Source organism: Leptonotus elevatus, chromosome 3, assembly GCF_054856555.1.
Source record: "Leptonotus elevatus isolate MCC_2025b chromosome 3, RoL_Lele_1.0, whole genome shotgun sequence".
Lineage (NCBI taxonomy): Eukaryota > Metazoa > Chordata > Actinopteri > Syngnathiformes > Syngnathidae > Leptonotus > Leptonotus elevatus.
Genome location: NC_141241.1, coordinates 27,420,354 through 27,432,256, shown reverse-complemented (window position 1 = coordinate 27,432,256; position 11,903 = coordinate 27,420,354). Strand labels below are relative to the sequence as shown.

Here is an 11,903-nt window from a genome sequence, read left to right as displayed (position 1 = left end):
ACAAGCAAAGACACAACACCTACAAGCATAATCAAATAGTAATATAATAAAAAATAAAAATAAAAATAGGTTAGATAGTTTCCCTGAAATTTAATAGGGCAGCTCTATTACTTTCTTTTTCTTTTCTTTTTTTTACTGTGTGTATTTAGTAGTTGCAAGTTGTCTGCAAAGGATTTGGACTGAACCAAGCAATCTTGACCTTGTTTGCTTATTCACTAAAACCAGTTTTAGCCCATTGTTATCAAGCATACTATACCTACCTATGAATTTATTGTCCCTTGTTCTGTGGGAGGTCTGCAATTGCGTGCATATATAAATAGGCAACAGTTCAGAGCCAGCTAGCGTATGGGGCATCATGGTTTCCACATCAGTGCTCCTGCTGCAGCTGCTCCTGGTCTCATTGGTGTCTGCATCACACCACTATGGAGGACTCAGCAACTTCCGTGGCGAAATGAACTCTGATGGAACATTTACAGTGAGTAATTGAATATAATTATGTGATCATCAAAGATTATGGCATTTTCCCCCACAGAATGAGACAAATATTCATCATACTTAATTATCATTGTGTGTTATTTTGTTATTGTATTTTATCAATCTTACATGTACTATCCTCTATACTGTACTTACTGTATATTGGTGACGTTTGCCATTTCACCTTATACATCGTCTTGAAACACAAAGATAATGACAAACCCTTAATGAAAGAATTCAACATGACACTACAGTCATTCCCTGCTATTTGTCGTTGATAGAGACCGGCAGACCTACGAATAGCAAAAATCTGCCTATAATTGACACCTATTGGAATGTATTGGAAGAAAAAAAATACAGTCATGGGAAACAAATTATTTTTTCAATTTCTTATTCATTTTAATATCTGGGGCCACTAAAAGTGTATCAAGTGACTAACTGACACAAAAGAATACTTCAGAAAAGAAAAAATTATTGCCACACAGTAAATTCTGTAGAGTAAATTTGACTCTATTTAGAGTGGGACCAAATAGACTCAGTTTTAGAGTAACATTTACACTTGGAAGAGAGTAAACTAAATAATAAAAAAAATATATAAAAAAATAAAAGTCACTCAAGGGTTGAGGAACAAACTCACAACCTTCAACTTGGGTGATAGCCGATCTAGTCCCTGAGTCACGCAGTTCCTATTAGTATATCGGTCCAACTCCAAGACTAAAATAGATTTTGGGGGTCTCAGAGATAAGCAAACAGTACCTAGCTCAGATGGTAGTGTGGCAGTGTCCCAAGCTGAAGGTCGTGAGTTCATTCATCAACCCTTGAGTGACTTTTATTTTATTTTTCAATTCTTTATTTTACTCTCTTCTAAGTGTAAATATTAGCCTACTCTAAAACTGAGTCATTTGGTCCCACTCTAAATAGAGTCAAATATAAATGGAGTCAAATGTACTGTGCAGTACAATGCCATAGCTATTTATGCAAGAATTAGTGATTTTGGTTATTTTCAAGAAAACCTCTGGAAAAAGTCTCGATCAGCTCTTAAATTCAAGTCATAGGAGTTCCTTAGTTGTATACTAGGCATTTAAAATGAACAGGTAGATATCGCTGATAAACATTCAATGGATTTCCATAAAAACCGTGAAGGTGGGAAGCGTCGGGAGATGAGAGTGTAAAAATGAAAAAACAACCTATACCCCCCACCACCACCCCCCGCACACACACACACACACACACACACAAATTGAAGGGAAAAAAACATGCCCATATGCGAAGCCGTGGGCGACTGTATTCTTAAACTCTGTCATGACACAAACTGTGTCAAATAAATATGCCAACACGATCCCTTAAATAGGATCTTTTTTTTACAGGTCAACATTAGCTTCAAGGCAACCTTTGATGGGTGTGGCCACATGCAATCCATGTATTGTAACAATGGCGACTGTGGATATCAAGTGAATAGTCACAGAGTCGTACTTGACAACAGCACCAATTCTCCGAGATACACCAGGCAATGGTGTGAAGCAGAAACAGTGATGACAAGACGTGTGTCATCTAACAGACCTTTCTCTATGCGGTATGATTTTTCTTTGTTATGCTCATTTAAAATCTGCTAACTTTGTCTTGCATAAAGAAATTCCAGAACTTGGTCATATTATGCCCTGCATATTTAGTAGAGTATCAGTATTTCATGGGTTTTGTTTCCACACCTTCTAGGTCAGCTAGCTGTTGCTGGATTCCAACAAGGCACAACCTCCATAGTTGGAGACTGCTGACCACTGTGGATTTGGGTACAAGATCTGACACCGGAGGGCCAAACAAGTCACCAGTTACTGCCGTGCTTCCTTTTATTCGGTAAACTCAAGGAACAAAATGCTCTCATTACTTAAGACAAGGTGGCTGCAAAATAAGTGCTGTACTTGTGAAAGCCACATAACTGCTCCTCATCAGTGAAAAGCTACATTAACTCATTCAAACCCCAAAACGTATAAATATGATTTTTTAATACTTTGTTCTTCACTCCCATACACGTACTTATACATTTATTTATTTGTTGTTTTTGTTATGCTAGAGCATACTGAAGGCTTGAATGCAGCTTGTGACATGAAGAGGTTGTTTAAAGCAATGGTGGTTCTTACAAAAAATGGCCCGCAGGTGGCAGTAGAGTATAGAAGATCAACCAGGGCCATGTTGCAACAAGCTCTTTTTGCCACTGTTTTCAACAGGAATGTGAATAATGATTAAATTTAGCAATATTCTAATGCTAATTGCTGCAAAACGGAAACAGAAATATACTATTTTCCTGATGAAAGAAGAGAAGAAGTGCTTTAAGCAGTGATTATTAAAATATACATTATGTACATAGTGCAAAATAAAAATGGGCATAAAAACTATTGGGGATACATATGTGTATATACAGGCTATAGCAGTCTATGACCATTAATAATGACTGGGACTTATATACAATACAAGTAACCAGTGTCTACATTATTGCACTGAAATTATGCATTGACAGTGATTCTGTGGGCCTTGCAAAAACTGTAAAAATCCAGTAAAACAGCTGTGAGCGAAGGGGGTTGCTTCAGTGAAAAAGGTTGCGAGTAAATGACTTACTGTGTTACAGTTTACATTACCTTTCCTGTGAAATACAATGTGATGAATTATTTATTTGAACCTTACAAGGCAAATTAAGATGTATATTCTATTATTTGTTTTAAAGAATATGATTTGGTTATGAATTCAAAGTAATCCATGCACGGTGCAATAATTTTCAATGTAAAGAAATGACAATGCAAAACAGGAAAATGTCTAGATGTTGTTTTTGCAAGAGTTCCTCAAAACTGCCCGCGGACATACAAGCCAATGGCCTTTGATGCTGATGGAGACCGAGTACGATGCAGATATGGACAAATTCGGAATATAGAATGTGGCTCGTGCAATCAACCTGTAGGCTTTTACCTGGATCAGGTTTGTTGAAAATTTGATTATGGCATGAATTAAAAAAAAAAAAACTTGTTTACTTAAATGAATACATTGTTTTCATAATCCACCAGGACTCTTGCACTTTGCACTACAACTACACTTCATCTGATCACCGTATTTTTGGATTTGAGATGGTGGTGGAGGACTTTCCACAACAGCCCATCACACTTTCCTACAACGATGGCTTCCATTCCTCAAGGTCACCTTTGAAGGCCAGGAGAAAGAGGTGGTGGCCTCAGCAGCCTGCAACAACACCATACCCCAATACAACCCCTCGTACAACCTCTCGACCTTGGTGGTGGTGGTTGCACACTACAGGTGCAACAACACCATACCCCAATACAACCCCTCGTACAACCTCTCGACCTTGGTGGTGGTGGTTGCACACTACAGGTGCAACAACAACCCCAAGGCAGTGGCATCAAACCACACAGCATTTAAGACCCACTACAAGATACCCAACACTATACCCCAATACAACCCCTCAACCTTGGTGGTTGCATAATACAGGTTCAACAACAACCTCAAGGCAGTGGCATCAAACCGCACAGCATTTAAGACCCACCACAAGAAACCCTTACACACAAACTCCACCTCTCAGCAAACTACCCCTGCAATTCTCCTTTCTGGGTGGGTAAACATGGTCTTGTTGTACTAAGAAAATATATGACTTTGGGATAGAATCACTTGACTACATAGACATATGTGTTTTTTATCATTTGATTGCATTGTAGCTATGGCAATGAACATACTGGATAGGAAATGGGCAATATACTGTACTATACCACAGCACATTTAGCACAATATGCAGAGAAACTGAGCCTTACAATATTTAAATAATCTCTTACTGACTTTCAGTGGATCCCCCTGCTCCATCCTGTCAAGAGGGACAATACATACCGAAGTTGTTATATCCAACACCCCAGAATGGACAACGTATTTATGCAGAGGTCAACAAAGAAGTGGAAATCAGAGTCAAAGCGCAAGCTACGTATGCCACGTAAGTCAAAGATTATGTCATGGTGGAAAAAAAGCAAAAAAAGGATTGGTGGACCCAAGTGTAGGTTAGCAGGTGAGGCAAAAACAGGAATGCAGTGTATTCTCAAAAATGTATTTGAAACAAGGTAACAATATAAATATATATATATATATATATACCCAATTCCCAAAAAGTATACAAACTGTGAATAAAAACGGAATGCAATTATGTGGAAGTGCCAAATTTCAATATTTTGTTCAGAATAGAACATAGTTCAAAAGTCAAAAGTTCAAAAGTCAAAAGTTCAAAAGTCAAAAGTTCAAAAGTCAAAAGTTCAAAAGTCAAAAGTTCAAAAGTCAAAAGTTAAAAAAAATCATTTTAAGGGAAAAATATGTTGATTGTAAATTTCATGGTGACAACAAATCTCAAAAAAGTTGTGACAGGTAGCAATAAGATGCTGGAAAAGTCAATTGCACTTATAAAAAAAACAGCTGAAAGACCAGTTACCACTAATGAGGTCCATTGGCAACTTGATTGGAGTATATAAAGAGCTTCTCGGAGTGGCAGTGTCTCTCAAAAGCGAAGATGGGTAGAGAATCACCAATTCCTCCAATGTTGCGCAGAAAGATAGTGGAGAAATATCAGAAAGGTGTTTACCAACGAAAAGTTGCAAAAAGGTAGAAGTAATTATTATCTACAGTGCATAACATAATTCAAAGATTCAGAGAATCTGAAACAATCTCTATGTGTAGCTAAAAAATCATACTGGATGCCCATGATCTTCGGGGCCTTAAACAGCACTGCACTGCAAACAGGAATGTTTACTGTAAGGGAAATCACAGAATGGGCTCAGCAATACTTCCTGAAAACATTGTGGGTGAACACAATCCACCGTGCCAGCCGTCGTTGCCAGATGAAACTCTACAGTACAAAGAAGAAGCCATTTCTAAAGCAGACCAAGAAGCGCAGGCGTTTCTCTGGGCCAGGGGTTCTTTAAAATCGAGTGTGGCAAAGTGGAAACCTGTTTTGTGGTCACACGAATCACGATTCGAAGTTCTTTGTGGAAAACTGGGGCACTATATCATACTGACTAAAGAGGACAAGGACAACCCAAGTTGGTATCAGCACTCAGTCTATAAGCCTGCATCTGTGATGGTATAGGGTTGCATGAGTGCGTGTGGCATTGGCAGCTTCTACATCTGGAAAGGCATCGTCAATGCAGAAAGGTGTAATCAGATTGGAGAACAACATATGCTACCATCCGGGCATCATCACTTTCAGAGAAGATCTTGCATTTCTCAACACGATAATGCCAGACCACATGCAGCACCAATTACATCATCATGGCTGCGTAGGAAAAAGATCCGGGTATTGAAATGGCCAGCCTGCAGTCCACTTCTTTCACTTATAGAGTGTGTTGTGTTGTGTTGTGTTGTAATGTTTAGGAGGTACATCCCACTGTACACAGCAAGAGTCACACCACTAAACCAATACCATTCAGTAAAGCAATCAATGCAATGGGAAATACGCCATGCTAAATGTGCTGCAGAAATCACAGTTATTTATTGACATTTATTTATGTATTTAAGTGTGATTACATCTGTGTATACCGGTATATAGATACATTATTGTATTCATAATTACCTAACAAAAGAACTGCAATAGAGGTATGCTTTTGTACTAATCACATTTAACAATGACAAAATCTTTTTGTTTTATTTTGTCATGATCCAGGATACACAACATCATTATGAGTGGGCCAATCAATTCCAATAAGCACAGAACCACACATGATGAGTTTGTCATAAGGTGGATACCCAGGCATGGAGATGAGGGCAGACATTTCCCACTCTGCTTCGCAGTTGAATCAGTCACATCAAGGTCAGTCTTTCTTTGAAACTTATATGTTAGCAATAATATGAGGAAGCAATTTTTTAACAGCTTTATATATTCTGCTTGTTCATTACTAGTATTACTACACCATCTCATCACTATTACTATACTAGTAATTATGGGTAAGTAAGTAACTGCGCACACGGGAAATGAAATGCAGTGAAGTGCAATGGCCATGTTGTTGTCACCACTTTAATATTGTAGTGTTAAGAAATTTACATGTCTAAGTTGGCCGAAAGTGAGAAACATACGTCCGTCTGTGCAGTACTGTGTATCTAACTTTTATGCATTTTTATTGTATTCATCATATTAATTTGTTTACCAATTGTGTGCAGGTACAATCAATTTGTCTATCAATCTGAAATGATATGTGTTCTGCTTGAAGTTCAGAAGAAGACAGGTGAGTCAGGAGTTAGTAGTTCATTTTGAAAGCAATGCCAAATAAATTCATTAAGGGAACAAAAAACATGAATGCAGTTTTCAGCTCAATATTCTTTTCAGTTAACGCTACAGTGATCTGCGACCAGTCCAGTATGACGGTGTTAGTTGAAAAAGCATCACTCCCTTGGATCCATTTGGATCACTTACGTCTCAATGATCCCGGCAACATTGAGTGCAGTCTCCAAACACACTCCAACAGAACACATTTAGTTGCTGTCGTCCCCCTTAACTCTTGTGGCACTCAGCTGGAGGTAACAGAGTGAAATGTACTATTTAATTTCCTCTTATGTTCCTCTGGTGAACCTTGGCTTTGATTTAAGAACTGTCTGAATCAGTAACATTTTACTCCGCAGGAGGATGATGAGAATCTAATTTTCAAGAATGAAATAACCACTGTGGACGATCCTAAAGACACCATCACCAGGAAACACAGGCTAGAAGTAGGCTTCCACTGCCAGTATGCCAAAAGGGGAAATGTTACCCAGAGTTTCATTGGACACAGAAAGACTATCATAGTTTGGGAAAAGGGTTTTGGCACGTTCACCTACCAGTTTGAGTTCTACCCAAACAACCAGTTCCAAACCATGATTAGTCCAACCTTATACCCGCTGGACTATAAACTTGAAAGCAGGATTTACATGAAGATAGAGGCTTTCTCTTCAATCAACAGCACAGAACTTTTTGTGGAATCGTGCAAAGCTGCTCCATATGACAACCCCAATTATCGGCCAACCTACTCTATCATTGAAAATGGGTAAGCTGACAGCTCTTTGGTTGTGTGGGTTACCACTGTGTAATCCAGGCTTTATTTATTGTATTGACAACTGTGCTCGAACATAACTGAACTGAAATTACAGACAGTATCAATTGGGAATAAATTATCAATTTTGTGATCTACTGTCCAGTGTAATGCATTCCAGTTACGAGATAATACATGTCCTTCTATGTGCTCTGGTTAGATGTCCAGTGGATCCAACAATTGAGATCCACTCCCCTGCTCATGAACATGAATTCAGGTTCAGCATAGAGGCCTTCAAGTTCATTGGATTGTATGATCATGTGAGTGTCTGTCTGTCTGTCTGTCTGTCTATTCACAGTAATACTAATGGAAGGGGATAAGCAGTCTAGCGCAAAGTGCGCATGGGTGGAGTTTTCTTTCTTTTGGCATTTTCATAGACGGGCAGAGTTACAAATGGGAGTTTGCGCCATTGTGGGACTGGCCACAACTCGACTTGCGCCAGGGGGTATGGAAAACTGCTAGCGAGGTGTACCACAGTCTGCTCAATTCCCAAACAGGGTAAACTAGACTTGACCCACACGAAAATGAAGATGAGCCCATTTTTTTCACTGAGTGCACAAGCGTCCGTCTAAGAAAATAGGGACCTTAGTTCCTCCAGCAACAAACGCATCCATCCATCAATTTTCAATACTGCTCATCTTGTTCAGGGTTGCAGGGTGCTGAAGCCTACCCTACATGACTTTCTGTATGGTTGCACATACAGAAATGAGACACCATTTGAATGGACATTCAGATTGTCACTGAGTGGGAACTGAACCGATGCTGCCTGCCCCCAACTCAGACAAATTCAGGCTTCATCAATCCTGGTCCTCGAGGGCTGGAGTCCTGCAGGTTTTAGATGTTTCTGTTCTCCAATCAGCTCGTCCGCAAGCTCTACAGATACCTAATAATGATCCTGATCTTTAGAATCAGGTGTGTTGCAGGACGGAAACATCTCCTGCAGGAGTCAGGCCCTTGAGGACCAGGATTGGGGAAACCTGGGCAAATGTATCACTTACACCATCACTGATGTCCAACAAATTAACAAATTATTTATCAATGAAGTGAAATATATAGTATACAACATTTTTGTGTGTTTGCTGTACTAGATGACGTAGAGGTTTGCACGTCACTAAGATATTGATTCTGGAAAATGTTAATCGCATTTCAAGTGAGGGGTCTTTAACTACTGTCAATCGTTAAACCACAGCTCATTTGTTCATTCATTCAGGTGTACATCAGCTGTTCAGTCATGATGTGTGAGGCAGGGAACCCCCACACCAGGTGCTCACGTGGATGTATAAACGACACATGGGCAAATGGCCACCATCGTGGAAAGAGAGAGGCCGTCATCCAGAGTGCCAACCATTTTGTTTCTCAAGGACCACTGCGCCTTAAGAGATCAGCAGAGAGTAATGAAGGCACAGGTAACATGATGTGAAACATGACTTTATTTTTACAACAGCACACCTTCATTCTTCCTCTGTCTAAAAATTGTGTCTCTTTTTCTCTCTAGCAATGAATTTGAATATGAACATCATATTCTCCGCCGGATGTCTTCTCGCAGCTGTTGGCATGATCGGCACTGTTGTCATGTACAAAGCCAAAATGTCACATGCTAAATATCAACGTTTGCCAACATTTGAAAGCTAAACACTTGCTGGGAGTATATTATGCACACACAAAATTTCTAAATTTCGAAATTTTCACATAATTTTTTTTTATTTTGAGCTTGTTTGAAATCACAAGTAATTTCGCTATGCAAAATAACAGCTGGAATTCATGTCTAAATTGAAATGGACGAAATACATAAAAATTATTCAGCTTTAAAATGTAATCATACATATTTGTTATTGTTAAGAAAATAAGATCGTTGTGTTGTTATTATGCAATTGGGTGTAGATAATACAATAACCATATTTCATGCAATTTAGCATTGTGCTTGCTCAAAATACTAATTTTAACTTACCTGTGTGTTCCTTTTTTCTTTTTTTTTCTTTTTTTAATCATTCAACTCAGAAAAGACAATCAACCAGCATTGCAGCTGTTTTCATTTGTGATGCAAATGAGAGCATAAAATCTGTGATATGATACCACAATGGGAGGGTGAATCAAGGGCAAAATTGTATAATACAGGGAGATGAAATTCTATAAAAACATTCTGTATTTGATATGACAACCAATAAAAAGACATCATACACTAGCCAGTATAATCCTTGGCTAACTGTTTATTGTGTTGCACAACAGATTGCCATCATTCTACTGCTTTTGTTCACACATTTCACTGCTTCTTTTTCAGGTGTTTGCGTAGCACGCTGCTGTCACACTTGGTTACACTCAGGGCCGAATCCACTCAAGATTTGCGTGGCTTTTGCGTAGTGCTAACTGGTATAAATGGAGCAATCCGGGAGCATCTAATCCACAAAGCACTTCTATTTATTCTGAATAACATTATTGATCAGTCACAGGATATGATGTAACTCAGGGGTGGCCAAGTTCGGTCCTCGAGAGCCACTATCCAGCCTGTTTTCCATGTCTCCCTCCTTCAGTGCAGCTGAATCTAATGATCAGCTCATCAGCAAGCTTTGCAGAAGCCTGATAACAATCCTGATCATTAATCAGGTGAGTTAGTGGAGAGAGACAAGGAAAACAGGCTGGATAGTGGCTCTCGAGGACTGAACTTGGCCACCCCTCATGTAACTAAACATGACATAACAAAGTTGGTGACAAAAATAAATATAATAGTAATAGCTGGATGTCGGCTGGCACCCCCCACAGCGCGACAAATTGGATTTGGCGCACGTCTGTCGTCTCATCCACAAACAGACACACACACACACACACGAATAGGATTCGGTGTATGGTTGTCGTCCGCCGGTAAACACAATTCAAAATCAATTAAACATCCCGTGGGGTGGAGTTAATTCAGATTCATTAATTGAATTGAGTTCTGAAATTCTGCATTTTGCACAGCCCTATTGGCTAGTGCCCACGTTATAGCTACGTGATGGGCATTCAGGGTCACCCGGTAAAGGTCACATAAAAAAAGGCAAATGTGCTACATTTTGTTATTGTATCAAATGTATTACTAAAAAGGATTTGCAATTGTATTAATGTCATTATGTGGCTGTGGTTGAAATAGAACACCTTAGTTAACAAAATACATGATATACAATCAAACCAAGTTGTAATAATGGATTTTCTTTTGTGACATGGAATAATTGGATTTATTTGTTTGTGATGTAAACACAGAGCTGTGAGGAATGCACTATGATAAATATCCCGTGACCAAAGGTGACTTTAATCTCCATTCCTCTATGCTATACTGTGTTGTAGGAGAGTACTGCAATAGAAGACCTGAAATCTACTCAATTATCTTTGTGATATATTGGATGTGTGGAGCTAAATTTCAACCCATACCGTCCAGTTGTGGTCCGACACATCCGTCAATTTTCAATACTGCGTATCCTCATTAGGTTTGCAGGTGAACTGGAGCCAATCCCAGCCGACTTCAGGCGAGTGGCAGGGTACACCCTGGACTGCTTGCCAGCCAATTGCAGGGTAAAATATAGATAAACAACCTTTCAACTCACGTTCACACCTAAGGACAATTTGGTCTTCAATGAACCTACAAACTAAAGGCAAGTTTTGGGGTTGTGAAGAAACTGAAACACCCGGAGAAAACGCAGCAAAGCAAGCATGGGGAAAACGTACATTCCACACAGCAAGGCCAGAGACCAGATTCAAAGCCTTGACCTCAGTTAAGTTGCATTTTGTTTGCTCACATTTTACCAGTACAGTATGGAACAGTTACTCTACATATCAACATTAGATTAATAGCCATGCTATATGTTGTCAGTGGTAGCCTATGTGTGACAAAATGATAAACATGCTGCAAATTTTAAAATCCAAATAGCACCGGAACTCCTCTCAAAAGATAAATGCAATTAGTTTGCCTGCTACTTTGGTGAGAAAGTACAATCCATCAGCTCAAACATTGTCATAAACCAGAAAAGTTACAAAATGATTCAGCACTTAAAATCACCCTGGAATAATTCAATTACCATGACAGAATTTGTTTCAATGGATCAATAAACTATAACGGATTTGGTTCAGCAGTTGAAACCATCTACTAGCTGTCTTGACTCATTCTATCTCACTTTTTTTAAACTATTGGAAAATCTGTTCACACTGATTTACAGCAAATAATCAACTGCTCACTTCAGTTTTCCTGGATTGGAAATGACACAGGTTTCTCTCAGAAGATAATCGGATGTTGTACAAGAGGCATCACTGTGTTTTTGTTTTTTTCTCAGCTCTTATTTGGATTTGAACAAAAGGTGGCCTGTCCAAAATTAT

General features: G+C 39.0%; 1 protein-coding gene across 2 annotated transcripts; it reads left to right on the top strand.

Annotated features, from left to right (window-relative positions):
• The first annotated feature begins 308 nt into the window (after positions 1–308).
• Positions 309–9,757, top strand: LOC147178083 (uncharacterized). 2 transcript variants are annotated; one of them, XM_086071606.1, is made up of 14 exons: positions 309–475; positions 1,842–2,047; positions 2,188–2,325; positions 3,300–3,438; positions 3,525–4,083; positions 4,312–4,453; positions 6,167–6,313; positions 6,403–6,447; positions 6,661–6,725; positions 6,827–7,017; positions 7,120–7,520; positions 7,726–7,825; positions 8,776–8,971; positions 9,061–9,757. In XM_086071606.1, the coding sequence occupies exons 1-14, from the start codon at positions 356–358 to the stop codon at positions 9,195–9,197; spliced, it is 2,586 nt and encodes an 861-aa protein (XP_085927732.1). In that variant the 5' UTR covers positions 309–355; the 3' UTR covers positions 9,198–9,757. The 2 variants fall into 2 exon arrangements, with proteins under 2 accessions (XP_085927732.1, XP_085927733.1); XM_086071607.1 differs by lacking the exon at positions 6,403–6,447.
• Positions 9,758–11,903: the final 2,146 nt, after the last annotated feature.